This window comes from Nycticebus coucang, chromosome 5 (assembly GCF_027406575.1).
Source record: "Nycticebus coucang isolate mNycCou1 chromosome 5, mNycCou1.pri, whole genome shotgun sequence".
In the NCBI taxonomy this organism is placed as follows: domain Eukaryota; kingdom Metazoa; phylum Chordata; class Mammalia; order Primates; family Lorisidae; genus Nycticebus; species Nycticebus coucang.
Genome location: NC_069784.1, coordinates 22,007,850 through 22,029,234, shown reverse-complemented (window position 1 = coordinate 22,029,234; position 21,385 = coordinate 22,007,850). Strand labels below are relative to the sequence as shown.

The 21,385-nt window shown below is 34.2% G+C and overlaps 1 protein-coding gene across 10 annotated transcripts in view; it reads left to right on the top strand.

Annotated features, from left to right (window-relative positions):
• The window catches only part of ZNF644 (zinc finger protein 644), a 155,575-nt gene extending 136,608 nt beyond the window's left edge, over positions 1-18,967 (top strand). For 9 of the 10 annotated variants that reach the window (XM_053591317.1, XM_053591311.1, XM_053591316.1 and 6 more), the window contains 2 exons: positions 16,362-16,464; positions 17,253-18,967. In XM_053591317.1, the coding sequence (XP_053447292.1) occupies positions 16,362-16,464; positions 17,253-17,445 (296 nt within the window). In that variant the 3' untranslated portion in view covers positions 17,446-18,967. The remainder of the gene's footprint in view (positions 1-16,361; positions 16,465-17,252) is intronic. The other variant, XM_053591315.1, reaches the window with a different exon arrangement.
• The last annotated feature ends 2,418 nt before the right edge of the window (positions 18,968-21,385 follow it).

Below are 21,385 nucleotides of genomic sequence, written 5' to 3'. Positions count from 1 at the left end.
TTCAGAGTAATGAACATAAAATGCCCTGAATAAAATGTTGTGTCTAACAGCTGTTCAGTGGTGTGTTTTACCACCTTTTCTCCCAGCCTTCATCAGAAAGACTAATTTAGTATTGAGACTTTTACGGTTTTGTGGGTAAAACACTTTAATTACCACTTTGTCAACTAGACTTTTTAATTCTTTTTATTGGTAATGTTGTAAGCTTTGAAACTTCTCAATAGAACTGTGCTGTTCAAATCACAGGATTATATTTTAGTAGACTTAAGAAATGATCTGCGTAACACAGAAATCTGCAAGAAAGTGATAATAGGTGTTAAATCCAGAGGAGCTCAAGGGTTCAAGTCATTCCCCTTCCAACCTTTCCAAAGAGCATGAGTTGGCGTAAATACTAACCACAAACTAATAACAGTTTTCTTAATTCCCCCTCTTTATTTAAGTTACGCTAATTCAATGAACGTTCTTAAACCATCTTTGTTGTGGTACTTTTCTACACGCTTTAAGCTAAGAAAATTTCACTTTTTGAAGTGAGAACTGGATTATAGTTTTCTTTTGAATGATAGGTATGCCTGTGAAGCTTAGAACATGTGTGCATTGCAATACGACGTTTACAAGTGCTGTTAGCCTGTCCAACCACTTACGCGCTTATGCACGAAAGAAGAGTGCTGGACTTTTGACTGGTACAGGTATGTTTGAACAGATAACACAGCAAGTCCGTTTGATACGATACTTTTTTCTCACCAGACTGGTGCTAATTCAGATGATAGCTTTCTTTGGTAAGCTGCAGTTGAGTCTGAAAACACGTAAAATTTCAGCAACTTGTAAACTGTTAAATATAATTTTAATAAGCAAGTTTTCATTTAACTCTTATTGACTGGATTTTGGGGAAAAGTAACCCAATAGAGGTGTGGAACTTCTTAGTTTACATAAATCCCATAGATTTTTAAATTATATTATTTTTAATTTTTAAATTATTTTTGTTAGTAGATTTTAGTAAGACACCTCTCTTTGGTTTTAAAAAGAATGTAGTTCTAGCTGAGCAGAGTGGCACATGCCTGTAGTCCCAACTGCTTAGGAGGCTGAGATAGGAGGATCACTTGAGCTCAGGAGTTTGAGGCTGCAGTGCACTACTAAGATTGCACCTGTGAATAGCCCCTTAACGCCAGCCTGGGCAACAAAGCATAAAGATTGTACTTATAGCTTGGGGAAATGCTTCATTAGAAAAGGAAATCATAGTGAAATTTCAAAATTGCAGACTTGATTAGAATACTAAACTAATGAGTTTTCATTTATAGATCAGATCTTTGAAGGGGCAAACCTTAATAATGGTTTGTATTGACAACTGAATAGATTTTTTTCTTTTAATGCCCCTCATCTGTATTTAGGATTGATAGGTTCAGCTATGCACGTAAGTGTTAACATGCACATTTCTGTGTTATTTTGGGTTGGTTATTCCAACCTTGCAGATACCTCTTCATACTGCTTATCTGTGAAACTTTATTAGCTTACTCAGATGTAATACGCTTCTTATTCCCTGCAAAATGCTTTGCTCTTTCATTTGTAGTCTTTTAAGCTACCTGCTTCAGCAAATCCCATTTTTCTCACATCTTAAAATATACTCTTTCCTAAATAGATCTACATAAATCCCTTTGCCTATAATTCTCTTTTCAATACTTTTCTTTCCCTTGTTCTTTTAGGTTACTGTCTTCTGCTTTCTTCTAGTTGTTGTTTTCCCAACTTTTTTGTTCTTCCTCATGTCTTATGACTTAAATCCAATATTTTCTTGCTGCCAAAGAACTACTGTTATTTGGACTGGTGTCTTTCTTCTGCTTCTTTTCTTTATTCCTGGACTTGATACTTGAATGACCAGGAATGACTGTTGACCCTTTATATTAAATGAAGGGGAGTAGAGTGAGTCTTACTTTACTGAATTAGTACTCCTACTTTGAAGTTATAATTTTTGTATACCCCCACTTTCATCAGACACGGAGTGTGATCGTAGACATTGGAGATGGAGGGCAGTGAAAATAAGACTGTGGAAATGGGACATCATCATTTACTACAATGCTCACTAACCTTTACCTACTGTGTCAGGCACTTAACTTGAATTGAGTGTGGTGCCCTTTAAAATTGCCTTTTTTAATTCTTTTTCATTAATCATTAATGCTGGTCATGACACTGCCTTGATTTACTACCCACTAACAAGTCACTACCTTTAGATTCAAAACACTGCCTTAAGTGCCTCTTTCTCCTAGGTGCTGGTGCTGACTAGAACCAACGTTGTGGTAGTAGTAATATCTTAGAAATCATAACCCTTCTTCTTAGCAGCAGGTGAATTTTCTTCACTCATTTTGTTAAAGTTTTTATCTGTAGGTCACATTCTTAATCAAATGCTGACCTTCAAGATTTAAAGAAAATTGGAAATCCTTATACTTATTTAAATTGAATGGAAAAAATATTTTTAAATATGCAGATATATTTGGAAGGGTCTTCATTTCATTATCTTCGGAACACTTTCTTGATAACATTTTGTAAGTAATGCACATTGTTTTACAAGAACAAATGACTCATCCATCATAATTAAAGAATGACTTTTCCAATGAGGAAAAAAGAAATAGCTAATACCACTGGTACAAATGTATTTACATCTTTTTTTAGTAAAATGTTTTATTTTTCATACCATCCATTTTTGTCCTAAGTGTAAGGGTAGATTACATAAATAGATTTTTTTTTTTTTTGGCCTGTTTTCAGCTTTAGTGATATAATTGGCCATAGAGGCTTCTAACAGCAGCAGCAAGTGCTAATGAACACATAACACAGTGCCAGGTGCTGGGTGGGTTTGTGAGCCACTAGAAAAGTCGTTCTTATGTTGTCGAAAGTGCTATGGGAGCACTTTCTGCTGTGATAGAAAGTAAAAAAAAAGAATACTGTGAAAGCTTCCCAAATAACTTATTCTTTCATAAGTGTCTCTGCAGGGTCTTAAAAAAAATTATAATACTGCATCTTCGAGAAATTGCATTCTTTAATAGTGATTCATTTAGCCTGAAAGAATGTAAGTAGAAATTTTTGATCTTACTAAGATTAAACTCTGAAGGAGTAAACCAGCTTCTACTTAAAGCAAATAACTTGATAATTCTTCCAGAACGGGCAGTGTAGGGGATATGAGAGAAGTGAGACAGACATAGCATCATCATCAGAGAATTCATGAAAGGATTATTGGCAACATATATAAAACTATTGACATTAGAGAACAGTGCAAGATAGTATGTAATTAAATGGCATATTGACAGTAAGTGCAGAAGGAGTTCAGGTTTTGTCTTTTAGTTTGGGCCTCTTTTTGAGGAGAGCTGGGAATTAAATGGGGCTCCTTTTTTTCCTGCTGCCTTTACTACTAGTCTCATTGTTAGCTATAGCCTGTAAAAGAAAGAAAAAGAATAAAGTAAAATAGGTCATGCTGGTATGTTTCTTATCATTATTTTTTAAAAGAGAGAGAAAAATAAAACTAGTCGTCACAGAAAATTTTTATTCATTCAACAAAAGTTTTAAGTTCTTGTACCATGACTGTGTTCAACTCTGAGCCAGTAAAGACCCTGGACTCCAGCTACATAAACATAATCATAACCCAGTAGAATAAAGCTTTATAAGGTTTCATCCAGACCTTGAACTTGAAAAATGAGTAGTTTTAGAAAGAGGAGATGAAGTGGAAAATTCTAAGCAGAGAGAAGAACATATGGACACAAAGGGATTAAATTTGGATTTGAAAATTTGATTATAGATGTTTGGGAAGAAGGTGAGGCCAGAAAGATGAGGTGCTTTTTAATGCTTGATAAAAAAATATTTTAAGAAGTCATTGAAGGACTTTTTCAAAATAAGGGAATGGCATGATCAAACGTGTATTCTACAAAGCTGTTCATGAGACAAATAAAAGATATGTTTCTGTGTTTCCTTAGCTATAACTTACTTCTGTAGTACAATTCTTCATTAAGAACACACATACATGTTTATCTGCTCAGTAATATATCATTTGTAAAAGATAAAGGTAATACATTATCTGAGTTAAGTAAATTATAAATGTCCAACTTGATTTTTCCTAACCATTTTAATGGTAATCTCTTAAAAATGTTATTTCAGCCTTGTTATGAAAATGATTTAATCATCTGAATAACAATAACTAGGCAATTTGCCTACTATATTAAAAGATTATTGGCTGATTATTTTTTTCGCCTACTATGACTTGTGCAGTGTCTTAAGTATGCAGAGATAAATTGGGTGTACAATATGGTGTACATTATATACTTGGGTATGTATATATACATAACTGTACATATATACATAACTAATAGAAGACAGATTGGTGTGTGTCATTGGGGAGGTATGTGTGAAATACTTTGGAAGTTCAGAGGAAGAGGAAGCTAGACTAGGACCCCAAGAGGCCTTTAAAATTGGCATTTGAATGGATCCTAAAGGTTAGGGCTGGTGGGAGGTTCAGGCCAGTTGATTGCTTGAGCTTAGGAATTCAAGACCAGCCTGAGCAAGAGCAAGACCTAGGCTTTAAAAAAAAATCGCTGCGTATTGTGATGGGCACCTATAGTCCCAACTACTGGGGAGGCTGAGGCAAGAGAATAGCTTAAGCCCAGGAATTGAGGTTTCTGTGAGCTATGATGCCATAGTACTCTAATGAGGGCAACAAAGTGAGACTCTATGTCTCAAAAAACAATAAAAGATGTGGGGAAGGTGCATATTTGAAGGGGAGAGTAATGTGGGACAACGTGGCAAGTTTACTGAAAATGCTAGCTCTTTGAGGATTTTCTATACTTCTTTCCAAAAAGTCTGTATTAGTTTATAATCCTACCAACAGTGTGTGTTTCCTTTTCTCACCCATTCTAGCAAATGTAGCTTTGGGACTTCGTGACATGAGCTATGCTTACAGGGGTTAGGTGATACTTCATGGATGTTTTGATTTTCATTTCTTTGATGACTAGAGAAAATGAGCATTTTTTTCATGTGTTTGTTGGCCATTTGTCTTCTTGGGAGTAGGTTGTGTTCATACCTCTTGTCCAGTGACTAATTGGATTGTTTGCTCTTTTCTTGTTGATTTGCTTGAATTCTTTATAGATTCTGGTTATTAGCCTTTTGTCAATTTGTGACATGCAGATATCTTCCCATTCTGAAAGTTGTCTATTTGCTTTGTTTATTATGTCCATAGCTGTGTAGAAGCTTTTAAGTTTAATTGGGTCCCAGTTATTTATTTCTGTTGTTGCTGCTATTGCCAATGGCGTCTTTTTCATAAAATCTTTTCCTAGCCTAATACCATCATGTCTTAGATTTAAATCTTTTTTTTTTTTTTTTTGAGGCAGTCTCACTCTGTTGCCCTGGGTGGAGTGGTGTGGCTGCAGGCTGGCTCATAGCAACCTCAAACTCCTGGGCTCAAGTAATCCTCCTTCCTCAGCCTCCCAAGTAGCTGGGACTCCAGCCACCAGCCACCATGCCTGCTAGTTTTTCTATTTGTAGTAGAGATGAGGTCTCATTCGTGCTCAGGCTGGTCTCAAACTCCTGAGCCCAAGCAATCCACTTGCCTCAGCCTCCTAGAGTGGTAGGATTACAGGCGTAAGCCACCATGGCCTGCTTAGATTTAAATCTTTTATCCAGCGTTAGTTAATTTTTGTAAGTATAGTGAGAGGTGAGGGTTCAGTTTCAGCCTTTTCATGGGCTAACCAGTTCTTCCATCACCATTTATTAAATATGGATTCTTTTACTCAGTGTATGCTTTTGTGTGGTTTATCAAAGATCACATGGCAATATGAGGCTGGTTTCATCTCTCGGTTTTCTGTTCTGTTCCATAGATTGATGCCTCTATTTTTATGCCGATACCATACTGTTTTGATCACTATAGACTTGTTATATAACCTTAAGTCTGATAATGGGATCCCTCCAGATTTGTTTTCCTTCTTACAATTGCATTGACTATTTTGGATATTTTTCTGGTTCCATATGAAAGGAGGCAGCTATTTTTTCAAGTTCTTCAAAGTATGATGTTGGTATTTTTGGGGATTGGTGTTGGTGTTGTTGGGGATTGCATTAAATCGATAGATCACTTTGGGTAGTATAGACATTTTAACAATGTCGATTCTTCCCAGGTATGAGCATGGTATATTCTTTGTTAACAGCCACTGCTATTTTTCTCAGCATTTTAATACTTCTTTCTGTAGAGAATTTTCACATCCTTTGTTAGGTGTATTCCAAGGTATTTCATTTTCTTTGAAGCTACTGTGAAGGATATTGTGTCTTTGTTTTGATTCTCTGCTTGGTTGTCATTGGCATATATGGAGGTTACTGATTTGTGGACATTGATTTTATAACCTAAGACATTACCATATTTCTTGATCATTTCCAGGAGTCTGGTGGTTGAGTCCCTGGGGTTTTCTAAGTATAAAATCATATCATCAGCAAAGAATGAAAGTTTGACTTCCTCTGTCACCATTTGGATACCTTTAATATCCTTTTCTTGCCTAATTGCATTGAGTAGGACTTCTAGCACTGTGTTAAATAGTGGTGGTGATAGTCTGGTTCCATTTCTAAGTGGAAATGCCTTCAGTTTTACTCCATTCAGTACGATATTGGCTATGGGTTTGTCATAGATGGCATCTGCCAGTTTGGAAAGAAGTATGGAGAATCCTCAAAGAGCAAATAGACCTTTCATATGCACTTGAATATTTATAGCAGTTCAGTTCATAGTCATGAAGATGTGGAAACAACCCAAGTACCCATAACCCTCCCACCCCCCGCATGGATTAATAAACTATGGTACACACATTCACATTCATACACGCACCATGGAATTTATTCATCCATGAAAAATGATGGAGATTTTACACCTTTTGTACCTACCTGGATGGAGTTAAAGAATGTTCCCCTTAGTAAACTGTCTCAAGAATGGAAAAGCAAGCACCCTATGTACTCAGTAGTAATTTGAAACTAGTAGACAAACAACAATAGCCTCATACAAGAGAAATTAAATTAAAGATGGGGGGAGGGGGAAAGAGATAAAGGGGTTTCAGTAAGCTCCCACCTAATGGGTACAATGTAGTGGTACATCTTCTGAGAGAAGGACTCAACTCAGATGCTAGCTAACAAATGCAAACAATGTAACTCAATTGTATGTACCCTTATATTAATCTGAAATTTAAAAAAAATACAATGCTAAAATACTAGGAAGTGAGAGATAAGTGAATTGGGTTCAATTGATAAAGTCAATCAGATACAGGATATAGAATGCTGGTCTAAGATGTTGGAAGTTTTTTTGTGAGAACTCTTAAATTTCTGAAAACTGCTTTTACCATGAAAGTTCAAATACTTGGTAAAGAGGTGGTGAAATTGTAGGTAAGGTCATTTTAATGACCTTGTATCTGAATAATGACAGTAAGAATATAAAGGAGGGATAATAGATACACAGATAATACTGTGGAAGTAAAGTAAGGAGAATTTAGCAGATTACTTAGAGGTAGAGGAAACAGAGATGGCTCAAGGTTTTAAGTCTTATTACTGGGAAGGTGGTCTTGATAGTACCATCTGCTACCCTACTGTCTGGTAGAGGGCGGGCTTCATTACTTCTCTGTCATTTATCTAGCAACACATCATCACCCAGTCATTCACTACAGCAAAGCAAATAACCAGACTTAACTTAATCTTGTTTTTAGGAGAATAGAGCTTAAGAGTTTTATACCAGTGCATGAACTATTTAAATTTTGATGATGCCTGTTTTTGCTGGTCATTGTTACAAAATTTAGTTCTCTTCAGTTGATTATCTTTTTTGGCCAACATCTTGTTCTTCATAAAAGTCTTACCTAATTCCCTGCATTCCTGTGGGTTTTGTTACTTACTAATTTTCTGGGTTTTGCTTTTTATATTAAGTTTGGGCTTTTTAAATGTGTCTAATATCTTTATATACTTAGTTACAGTGTTTGTGTTTGCTATGATTTCTATTCTGTTAAATAATAAGAGTCAAGAAAGTATAGTTTATTCTAGCCCAAAGCTTAAGGATGGCCACCTCCGGGCATAGATTCAAGTTGCCTGGTATACACTTCACTTAGCAGCATTACAAACGGATTCTTAAGGAAAAAAGAAGAGGCAGTTTCTAAGTTATTTACCAATAATTTATATCATAACAAGCTATCGTTTGGCTGAACATTGTTCTTTTTATCACATATTTCAGAACTGGAAGATAGGCAGTTAGTCAGGAGCAAAATGCCTTTCAATAGTTGCTCCGGAGCAAAGGAGGGAGGAGAGGAGGAAGGGACTGAAATCCCATACTCATGTCCTGGGCTTGATAAATTTTACATACTTTACATAGCTCAGACTGCTCCATGCTTTTTTTTCTCAAGTCTAACATGAATTTCTTGTTGTTTTTAATCTAGATTAAGATACATTTAAAATTGTAATAATCATGTTGCTGACCAAAACTAAATTTTAGGTAATCTGTTTTAATTGACTTTGTGGAAATAATAAAATAATTCACAGATTTTTCTTTTCTGGAGGTTAGGATAAAAGGATGACTTGTTGGAGATTAGTAGTTCTTCAATTGTCCAAGGAAGTAGAAAAGTAGAATCCACTATTTCTTTAATGTGTCTAGGATTTATGTCTAGGATTTGAGGAGCGAGATTGGTTTTTGTTGTCCATTGTTTAAAATACATCGTTAATTGTTGCCTTAGCTGGAAGTAAGCTGAAACAGAAAACACCTGCTCACCATCATGTTTGCTATGGTTTGGATTTTGGCTGGAATGTGTAGCTCTTGAAAATTATAAAAACTCGTATCCCATCCCTTGGGACCATGGATTTACAACATCTAGAATTACTGTTATATTATCATGTATCCTATCTAATGTAAGACGAATATGATTATATTGAAGAGAATTTAAAGGAAATGTTGAAGTAAGGTGGTTTCCTTACTGGCTAGTTTTATGATCAAGAGCGACTTAATTATTCCTATATCTAAAATGACACTTTATAAATACTGAAATGTTAGAGGGCAGAGAGTGTGATATTACTTGGTAATTCAAAATAAAAGTGACTTAAAGCAGATTTATCTTTATGTACTTTAATGTTATTCTCATTTTATATGTCTTAGTCTTAGAAAAGTAGTTGATATGGACAATAAGTGCCCTATTTGCTCAATAAAATAGCATTCAAGTCTAACCTACTTAGAAAATTCTACTTTTTTTTTTTTTTTTTTGTAGAGACAGAGTCTCACTTTATGGCCCTCGGTAGAGTGCCGTGGTATCACACAGTTCACAGCAACCTCCAACTCCTGGGCCTAAGCGATTCTCTTGCCTCAGCCTCTCAAGTAGCTGGGATTACAGGCGCCCACCACAACACCCGGCTATTTTTTTGTTGCAGTTTGGCTAGGACCGGGTTTGAACCTGCCACCCTCCGTATATGGGGCCGGCGCCTTACCGACTGAGCCACAGGCGCCGCCCTACATGTTTTTTTCTTACCCTTACCACAAAGTAGTACATTTGCTATTCTGTTAATTCTTAACTGACCAGTAAGCCACTTGTAGCTGGGGTATTGCTAGATCTTTTAGCTTTCAACAAGCTGTTAAAACGAGTCTGCCTCTAATTTCTCTATTTGTGAAAGTGTGTGATGAAATTATCATTTGTCTAATTTTTCCCTTTACATCTTGAGAATATTCGCTCAAAATATTCTTTTATTGATCATCCCCCTGTACTTTGAAATAGCACGTGTTTCTACGAAGTGTGTTTTTCTTTTCCCAAATAGACTCAAGTTTCAGTAACGGACTACTTTGATTTCCTTTAACTCTTTTTTTTTCTCAGAACTAAGCTTGTAAGGCTTTTGCTACTCTTAATATAAGCCACTTTGTAGGCAAACGCAAACTACCTGTCTCTTCTAGACTAATACTTGTTAAACCACAAACCTAATCCTTAAAGCAAAAGAAATCTGTTTCCAGATATTTTGCATTTCATCCTTTCCTTTTCCAGAAAAAGTGTTAAAACATGCAAGATCTAGTTAACTTCACCACTGATTGCCATGTGATTCTGAGTTAATTGGTTTTTAGCCACTGGAAATGGAAACGAAAAATTGATGAAAGTTATTTAGAGTACTGAAAAATACCCAGTTTTAGAGTGAAAGTGCCAAGGGAAAATAATGGTGAAAATAAATACTTCTGAGGTTACTAATTGTATATCTTTATGCTTAATTCTTGTTTGAAATAACAAGCCACTTAAATTATTCATTTTAGGACTAATGATTGATTTGATTATGGTGCTGTAGCTAGGAGCAAAAAACTGATGTTGGTTGGAGTATGGGAAGGCTCTTCCGATTTTAATACTCTGTAGAGAATTAAAAACAACAACAACAACAACAAAAAAAAAAAACTTAATAGCTACTTTTCTTTATGGGCCTAGAGATTAAGGAGTGGAATTTGAATGTAGCCTTTCTCATTTAGGGTAGTAGGTATTTGGGACCCAGGACTGACTATGTAATTTGCAGACTACAGTGCATGAAGAATATGTGGTGTTGCTTTTTGTTCAAAAATTAAGAATTTGAAGACTCTGATAGTGTTAAACTGAGTCTGGAATTTTCTCTGTGCTACTGCACAGGCCATACACTCATGAAGCTGCTTTTGTAGCTTTGTGCAAAAAGAAAAGTATAAGCTAAGGAAATAAAGAGTTTGGCTTCTCAACAAATGGCTCCCCAGAGCCCCCATCTCTATTTAATATAAGCGAACATGTTTTTTCTTTAAAAAAAAAAAAAGAAGCAGCAGCAGCCCTGATTCATTCTCTCAGTTGAGGCTGAGGGAAAGAAAGTTCTGTCTGCACAGTCTTTTTATATGCTGGGTCGTATGAACCTTGAAGAATTAGTGACAGCAGTTAGAATTCCATTTATATATCGTACAGTTTTATATCCTTTGAGACATATGTATCCTCTTCCCACCTCACCACTGTCACTACCACTCCCATCACCAGCTTTTTAATGGTAGTGTAATGATGCTTTGCCTGTTTGTGTCATTTTTATCCCTTCTGTCTCCCTAAATGAGCTCATAGCTGCTATTGCCTCCCCAATTTTCACAGGCAGGCTAGATGGAGAAGAAATTTTCTTCCCTCTAGTATAGCTATACCATGCCTCTTATTTTGGGTACCTATAACCTGGCTGTCAGGTTTTGGTTTACCCCAGAGATGCCAGCAACCAATTAGAAACGAAACAGATAAAAGAGAGCTTTTTTTTGTTTTTGAGACAGACCTTTAAGCTGTCACCCTAGGTAGGGTCCTTTGGTGTCACAGCTCACAGCAACCTCCAACTCTTGGGCTTAAGCGATTCTCTTGCCTCAACCTCCCAAGTAGCTGGGACAGGCACCTGCCACAATGCCCAGCTATTTTTTGGTTGTAGTTGTCATTGTTGTTTGGCGGGCCCAGGTTGTATTTGAACCCGCCAGCTCTGGTGTATGTGGTGGGTACCTTAGCTGCTTAACCTATATATAGGTGCCAAGCCAAAAGAGAGCTTTTAAATAACTGAGCAGGAGGAGAGTGATTGCAAATAATATTTTGGTGGTGAATGTTACTTTAGTTTTGGTGTGCTTCTTTGTCACAGTAGCTTCAGGTGTTTTTATGAAATCTTCATTCTCTGAGGTCATTTGTATAGTGAAGGATAAAGAAAATGAAATTCATTGAAGCAGTTATTATACATAATGGGCAGAAAGGTGGAAAGGGCAAAGGATTTTATTAAGTAATGTCAGAGCCAAAAATGAATTCTTTTTCTTGTATGTATAAAACCAAATGGTGGCTCAGAAAACAGACTTGAATTTATATATGTTATATTATCTATTGCTTTGCTTTTCACTGGTTTAGTGCTTTGGATGTGTTGTTGTCATTATTATGTTGTATTTCATAGCACAGCAGTCTGATGTTCTTGTTGAGGACTCATAAATATGTTGACCAAAACATCTGTTCGACTGAAAGGTATATTCTAAAATTTTCTGCACATAGCCTTACAGCTCAATTTGTTCTCTTTACAAGTAAAGCATGCTCAGTAACAATTCAGATCCTTTATAAATTAGGTAACTTCAAAGATTTTGACAGTCCTCTGGTTGAAATTGATCACTTAACCAGTTTCCACCTCCCTGAAATAGGAATATTAAGAATGTTTGAGTGCCTGGATTTGTTTCTTTCTGAAGACACAATTATATTCAAGGAGAAGAAAATTCTAAAAATAATCTACTATTTTAATATATTTCAAGTATAGAAATAATCTTACATTTTAAATACTATGGAAAGGGAAAAAGGGTATGTGGATTTGGGGGGTTTGGGATTTTAGTGTTTTTGTGGGGTTTGGGGTGGTGGTGGTCACTAATAAGTACAAATAAAATCCTGTTACAAAAAAGCCTTTATGTAACACCATTAACTATTTGGCATATTCTGTATGTAAACAACTTGGTTAATCCTTTGGGCTTTTTATCAAAAATATTGATGAGTTGCATTTTCTATAACTGCGCGTGTATCAGTGGTATTATGTATTTAATCTTCTAGTGACTCCTGGTGTTCCCTTTAAACAAATGAAATCTGTTAAAAGAGAATATTGGTATAATAGAAATGTTTGTACCTCATGTTTTTCATTTAGTGGAACATTTTGTGTGAATCATTTTTATGTAGAAAATGCCATATAAATGTTCCCTTTATGTGTATATTATGTTAAATACTAAATTTTTAACAGATTTTTCAAAACGTAAGGGCAATATTATCATGGATGAGATTGGATATTGGCATTGTAAAAAACTGAGGGAGTGGGGTGGGGCCTTGGTGCGTGCCACACCTTCTGGGGGCAAGACATGATTGCAAGAGGGACTTGACCTAACAATTGCAATCAGTGTAACCTGGCTTATTGTACCCTCAATGAATCCCCAACAATTAAAAAAAAAAAAAAATGGGAAAAAAACACCAAAAAAATACTTCTGTAAAATGTGTTCATGTTTTACCTGCTTTAAAAAAATACCATTTTAGGGGATAAGAAATTTAGAATTGATGATGAAGATATTAAAGTTCACAATTACCAGATAGCTCAGATTTTTAATATCTTAACCTTACGGATAAGTTTGCAAGGATTCCCAGTGCATGAGGTTCTCTGTGTACTGGATGGAGTTTATCAGTCACATGCTGGCAAGAGTTGTCCTACTCTACAAATACTACTTCTGGCTCTGGCATTCTCATTTAAAATTCAAATCAAATCATTCATAAAACAGAGTAAAACGTCAGTGTCTCTACAGTCCATAAAACATTAAAAGTCAGAAAATATTCTTTTTCCTCCTGTATTAAAGACAAAGTAAAAAATATTTCTGTACTTTAGAGTAAACATGTCTAGTTCCATTTTCAAAGTATCACAGCATCTAAATATACTTAAATGCTTTATAACTGATAAAACATTCTTTTGTATACTTCCCCACCATCCTCTGCCCTTCTCCCTCAATTTACTTTATACCCCTAACATTCACATTCTGTGGACAATTTTTTAAGGATTGTTATAATGTATTCTATTTGTATCCTACAGTAATTTATTCACATTTAAAAAGGAGTTTGAGAAAAGTGTAGCAATTTTGACAACCAGAAAGCTCATCAAAGAAATCTCATGATACACCAAAAGCTTTGCTCTGTGTGGTGTAACAAAGATTGTGTCCTTAGAGGTAGAAGGAGCAGATGATACCGAGGAGCGAGGAGCGCTTCTCCTTTGAGTTCCCTGAACTCTGCTAGCAGTGTATCAATTAGTTAAAATCCACTTAAATTCACCAAAGCAACTAGGAAGAAGAAGGTACTGGTTACAAAGTACAAAGTACTTCATTCTTTGTACTGGTTGTAAAGGTCCTAGTTAGTTTCTATACAAATGCTGGGCTGGTCAGTGATTTATATCTAGGATAATGAATAATGTGTGGCTGTAGCAACGTGTTTAAACAAGTGGTACAGAGGTGTTGTACAGGAATGTTACCTATGTTAAATAGTGATAGAACAGATTTTTATTTATATGCCGTCTAAATGTCAGTGGTTAAATTACAAGGTTTTGCTTTATATTTTACTCCAGAAGTATTTGTCCCTAGTACGTGTCAGGCTCTTGACTGAGATAACTAATGAGAACTTTATTTTTCTATTCCAGATTTTGACTGTTTAGCTTTGAATTACGCATTCCTTGAAACTTGACTTCTAGTAGTTCTTTACTTATTAGACTCTTCTTCTAAGGATGAACAGAAAAGTTTGTGGGTCCTAGATTTTACTTTTGAATAGGCAGGTGACAGGAGGTTGAAACCAGTGGCTTGAATGAGATTTAGTTTTCTCATGATTTTGAATTTTCTATGTGATATTTCTGTTAGCATTGGTACTTGACTACTATAAGGAACTATATTTATTGGTTTTTTAATAGTAGCATCTATTCTTTTGGAATCTGGACTTGGGATAGCTCATTTCACAGAATCATTGAATAGCCAGTTCCTGTTCTCTCTTACTTAGAATGTTTCCAAGGAGTTTCACGTGGCAAGATAATAGAAGAAATGCCATTTGGGTAACTCTTCTGATGCATTTGTGCCCCTCCACCCTTGGATCCCTAGAAATTAACTCTTACCTTCTCTTCCTGCTAATTGACCGCAGCACCCTGGATTACTGTCATCCTTTTGTCCAAAGGAATGATGTAGCTTTATTCAGAGACCTGTAAAATGTTATGTCCTATCTACTTCTACCTATAAAAAAAATATCTTTTCCCCCCACTATTAAATCAGATTGTGTTAGAGTAAATGATTGAAGGAAAAGTCAAGTAATGGAAAAATTTTAAGAACAATTCACACTAAAACTTTGGTCTACTTAAATATAAAAATCTTTTTTTCCCTTTTTAATCACATTTTTTATTTTTTTTGAAAGTTTTTATTATATCTTTATTGTTTATAATTCAAATTTTCTTCACCTTATTGTCAGTTACGATAAGTTTCCAGGAATTTTCCCACTTTTTGAAGTTATGTAATTTGTTTGGAACAATTTTTTATTTCAATTTTCTCTGTACATGTACATGTGTTTATTTGGTTTCCACTTTTTTCCTTCACAAAGTTAAAGAGGTTTAAAATTTAATAACAATAACAATGTTTAAGATAAGGACTAGAAACAAAAACCATGTAAAGAATGAACGAAGATAAATACAATCGGAAAATAAATTAGATGATTGCTGCAACAAAATATTCAGTAATAATAAATGACAATTAATGACACGATGGGGGTGTGGGCAGGGGAGAGCAGACAGGAGGGGGGAGGGAAAGAAAAAAAAGAAAAGAAAATAGTGACTAATTATCACATAAATTGGATTTTGACCAAAGTACATTATTTGAACAATAATTTTTAATTCAACTTGTTAATATGTTGTTTAGGATATTGCATCCTCATTTGTAAGTGAAGTATGTTTGTAATTTCCCTTAAAATAATATATTTTTTCCAATTTTAATATCAGGTATATGCAGATGAATGATTTTAAAGTATTTTTTTATTGTCTATAGGATTTGGCATGATTTTTTTTTGAAATTATCTTCTATTTTTATTTGTAAAAATAAATATTCTCTATTTTTTGAGACTTTGGGGAAACAAAAAAAGTTAACTGATGAACTCCATACCGAACCTCAGGGTCAAAGCATTCAATGATAGACATACTTTTATCTGATAATGGGAATGTTACTCTTTTTGCATTATTATTATTAATCATATTTTTAAAAATAAGCTATTGAAGAAAATGTAAAAAAATGTAAAAAGTAAACATTTAACATCAGATCCAGTTGTAAATTTATGTGAGATAATATGGATTTATATTTTCTAGTAAAATAAAAATTATATGATTACATGATCGTACATGCCATACAAATTAAGTTCAAAAATTTATTACAGAAATCAAAGTGAATCACTATGAAAAGTGATTTTTCATCGAGCTTTTAGTTATGTTGTTAACATTCCCTTAGTAAGTTTTCAAAGCATGTGAAATCTACTTAATGGAGTAGTAATCGAATGCAACTTAGTAAGATGTAACCAAAAGTTAAAATTATATATGATAATATGAGTATCATTATTGTAATAATTGACCAAGATAGTAGTTTCAGGTTATTTAGTTACATTTTCTCAGTTCTAGTTTGATATGATAAAGCATAATTTGAAAAAGACAGAGTATATGTAGATAATAGTACTGTTATTAGAGAATTAGCTGCAAATTAGTGCATACTTCAGGGAAACGAATGCAAACTTTTTCTAACTTGGTTTAGGTGATCTGACCTCTCTAGAAATATGTATATGTGTATATTGTGAAATAGATACGAGATGTTAAGTCTTTCTCTTCCCTTTTTTTAGCCTTAGATTGTAAGCAAAAGAAATCAAGGTCAAGATCTGGAAGCAAGAAGAAAATGCTGACATTACCTCATGGTGCTGACGAGGTTTACATTCTCCGATGCAGGTATCTGAATATATTGCCAAATCTGATTAGTTTCTTCAGATTTTGCTTTGAGATGTATTAGCTATTTTATTTGAGATTTTAAATTTGTGTCAGAGGGTACATTCTCAACAAAGTTATAAATGAACTTTTGGAGACAGGCTTAAAATCTTACTCAGCCCATAATATAGTATACTTTAACAACTAATGAATCAAGTTTTTTTTACATTAACCAAGAGCTTCTATGATACTATAATTTATAAAAGTGGCTTTGTAATTGTTGTTCTTTATTTATTTGGTTTGTTTGGCTTAATTTGTTTGGGTGCAATTTTGTTTTTTTTTTTTTACTTTACTGTCTTGAGTTCCTGCTTGTTGGGAACACATTTTCTCTCCCCTCATACTCATGCCTCCTTCCATACTCAAACTTTTAACACACATGAATGTATTTAGGCACAATGGGGCAGGGAATTCCCTAAAGATGGCACATTTTGGAGTAATAGATATTTTGAATGAATTAAAATGTGTAGGTAGTAAGACTGTTCAGTTAATTTTAACCTACTTCAATTTGATTTAATTTAATTTAACCCACAGTTAATTTGATCCCACTTCTACAAAGATCACTGGGGTTTATAAACATATGAATTGAAAGTGTTGATACGATAGTAAATCATTTTGACTTTATTTAGAAACTATTTAAGAGCTATCTCTAAAATATGGTAAAGTATTCCTTATGTTTATGGATTTTATGTGAATTGGTTTTTTAAAAGCCGAATTGGTCATGTTAAGACAACTGTTATCAACTCTTTCTGTAGGTTTTGTGGCCTAGTTTTTAGAGGACCATTGTCTGTTCAGGAGGACTGGATTAAGCACTTACAACGACACATTGTAAACGCTAATCTTCCACGGACTGGAGCTGGCATGGTGGAAGTCACATCACTACTTAAAAAGCCTGCCTCTATTACAGAAACTTCATTTTCTCTACTAATGGCAGAAGCAGCTTCATAGAACCAGGAAATCTTTTAAATAGCAAATTTGAATTGGATGTAAATTTGAAATTCTTTCTTTCTTTTTTAAAGCCACATTAAATTATCCATTTATAAATACTGAAGCAGGAAAACGGGGGAAAGTGAATTACAGTGACATCAGAGCAAATTGAATACTTAAAAAAGTAAGTAGTCTACTATATTTTATATAGGGTGGAAGGTGTGTATTTAAGGTTTACTAAATTTTGTTGGTTAACTGTTCACTCAATAAACGATCAGTACATGTAAGCAGCCATTTATAAACTGTTGCACATGAATACTTAGAGACAGACATGGTTATTTAAAGGCAGACTTTATTGGAAAATTATGTTTCTTCAGTGTTACCACAATCAAGGCTCTGTTTTTTCCCCACAAGACTTGCATAGAAAAATAAGATATTATATTTTGTTTGTATGTATTTAGTGTTTTGTATAATACCAGGAACTGCTAACTAAATTTACTCAATTTAGGGCATTAAATATCATGTACTTCATAGTTTCAGACTGTTCACTCAAATAGGGCAGAGTACTATTCTATCTAGATGTGTAAGTGTTTTTTTTAAATCACATGGAACGGTTTTTTTTATACTAAAAAGTGGAGGGAGATTTGTTTAAACAAGTATTTCTAAAAGAAATATGTACATAGTCCTGGAAATTATTTGTGGTAAGGAAATATTCTTTACTCCAGTTGCATTTCTCAGACAATAAAGTGGTGCATCCATGCTACCTCCTACTTTGTCAACAAAGATACTATTTACCCTTTACATTTTTGTATCATAATAGATGAAAAAAATCTAATGTTCTTTATTGCAAGACATTCTTTTGTTAACAGATTTGTTTCTTTTTAATGTTTTACTTAAAATTTGACATGCTTACAGGACAGGTTTGCCTCTTTATTTAACATTGTAGAAATGTAATTAATAAACAATGCTCACTACACAATTTAGAATAGGTGTTCTCATTTATATTATCTTCCAAATTTTATCAGTTAGCAAAACTTAATACACCAATTAAAATATTTCTACATATTATGAGAATGTTTACAATTTAAATTTTAGAACTTGTTTTGGATGTGATTATATGTACGGAAATCTTGTAACACTATGCTCATGCTAAGAACCAACATAACGGAATTACTGAAATAAATGTGCTGTGAGGAATGGAAAATATGGTGCAGGTGTCTTGGTCATGATAAATTGTGATTTTCTTTTAAACTTTTTCCACAAAAAATATTACTTCTTTTAATCTGAAATCAGATTCCTTTACAAGTAACAGTTTTTGTATGCAAGCACCGTTTCATTTTGTTTCATGTAGTATGGCTAATAGTAGAGTTGAACCAAGGATATGCATTGATTCTTTGCTTTGTCTGTAAATAAAGTTAAAAACAGTTAAGATAAGGAGTATTTTAGTAGAGTATACATACCTCACTGCCAGTGAAATTGCTTTCCTATGGTATATCTCCTTACCAGAAAAATCTCTAAATAAAAAAAGACTTACAGAAAATTAGTGTGTATAATGTGAAACATTTCTTAATTTTATCATTGGTGGAAATGATAAGGTTGTTTCATTTGATTTAAAATTGTTTATATACTTAAATCAGGTTACTTTGTTCACAGTATGTAATTTTTCTGGAAACACCTCATTGGTCAACATACCATGCATAAGAAATGTCATTCTCTCCCCACCCCACCCCCCGCTTTATGATAAATGAAGCCTCCAAATTCAGAAACTATCTTATAGGCAAAATTAAAAGGTTGGACTTTTATGAATCATTCCCAGCCAGTGGTCTCCTGATCCTTGAAATATGCAATAAGGAAAAAGTTCTTCTGAGTTATTTTCAAATAATTCAAAAGGCCTGATAGAAACTTGTCTGTAATAACAAGACTAAAACATCAAATTTCTCTCCTTTTGACTGAAAATATACTAAGTTTGTGTTTACCGGTTATTTCTTACTGAGTAAGTTTCATTGATATATAACTATGTCTTTGAATAGGCAGACGCGGTACATAGCAAATTGAAATCAGAAGTGGAAAAAAGAGAAGAAAAGGAAAAAAAAACTATAACAAGATTCCTAGTGGGAAGACTAGCAATCACTAGAGCCCCTTTCAGCTCTTACAGTTCTATGATTTTTGTTTTATCGGGTCAGTTATCAACATGTATGAATACAAGCAGAAGAGTGAGTTTGACCATACGTTTCAGGGTCAAACCTGTGTCCAATTTTAAGACGATTATTTTTGCTTCTATATGTATTAAAAAATTCAGTCATCAAAATAGAATATTTCAAATCAGAAACAGCAAACTAGAGGGATTCCTGAAAAGAAAAGTAAAGTAAGCAAAGAATCTTTTTCATATTGAAGGTATTTGGGTTGCAGAATTCGTTAGGAAGCAAAATTCAACTTTTATTTGGCAACTAGAAATTTAATAATGTATTTTCATTTGTCTCCCCCTAGGAGATTATAAATATGGTCTCAAATTAGGTGATAGGTTTTTATGTAAGAATTTGGCCTTATTTATTACTAATATTGACTAATTTTCTTTTAATTCTTTCAATTCTTTTATCATTGCCTGAAATATGTGAGCTTTTTTCATATTAGGACTTTAAAAAAATCCAGTCACAAGTGATTTATTTAATATTAATAGCAGTAAGATAAAAACATTACATTCTCCGTAAGTAATATTTTTCACTCTCTTTCTTTGAAATATATTAGAACTGTGGCATAGCTATATCTCTGTTTTAGATTTCTGACTTATTTAATTATGGGCTGGAGAGATAACTTCTCAAAGACTGTACAAGAACATATTAGTCCAGAGAATAGCTTTTTTTTCCTTTTCTTTTTTGCTAAGAAAATGTAATATATTCCTATTTTAAAATATTAGAAAACCAAATAGGTAAAAAATGGGGGAAATCACCTGTGGTGTCATCACTCAAAGATACCTACTTTTTATAGCTTAAAACAAATATTTCTTTCTCTTGTCTTTATTATTTCAATTTGAAAATAACTGTTGGCTTGGTACCCATAGCTCAGTGGTTAGGATGCCTCCAGGCTGGCAGGTTCAAGCTCAGCCTGGGCCTGCTAAATGACAATGAGAACTGCAACAAAAAAATAGTCAGGTATTGTGGTGGGCGCCTGTAGTCCCAGCTACTTGGGAGGCTGAGGCAAGAGAAAAGCCTGTTCTCAACCTGTGGATCGTGACCCCTTTGTAATAATGAAAATACCTCCTACATATCAGATATTTACGTTACGATTCATAACAGTAGCAAAATTATAGTTATGAAGTAGCAACAAAAATAATTTTATGGTTGGGGTTCACCACAACATGAGGAACTGTATTAAAGTGTTGCAACATTAGGAAGGTCGAGAACCACTGAATTAACCCCAAGGGTTTGAGGTTGCTGTGAGCTGTGATGTATTTATTTCAATGAAGAAGAAAACTGTTATATGTATTTATTTCAACAATGGGACCTTGTTTTCTTATTTTGAGTACTGGTTGATTCAGATACACATCTTCCATCAATAGCCCATACCTTTAGTACAGCCTTTTTTATTACAACCTCTTGATTATCACAAACTATTTAATAATACCTTTAATTGTTCAGGCAAGCAACAGTAATAATAAAAGTTATACACATGTAGACTTATACCTCATACTATATGGTTCTTAGATTAGGCCAAAATCCAAGATGAACTATGAGTGCATATAATCTAATAAATTACAGATTTTTTTTCTTTTATTAAAATTTTAGGCTGGCCTACGTAACCCACATGTGTTAGTTCCAGCACTTTGGGAAGTTGAGGCGGGAGGATCGCTTGAAGCCAGTTCTAACAACATAGCAAGGCCTCATCTCTATGAAATTTTTTTTAAAAATTAGCTGGGTGTGGTGGCATGCATATGTAGTTCCACCTACTCAGGAGGCTAATGCAG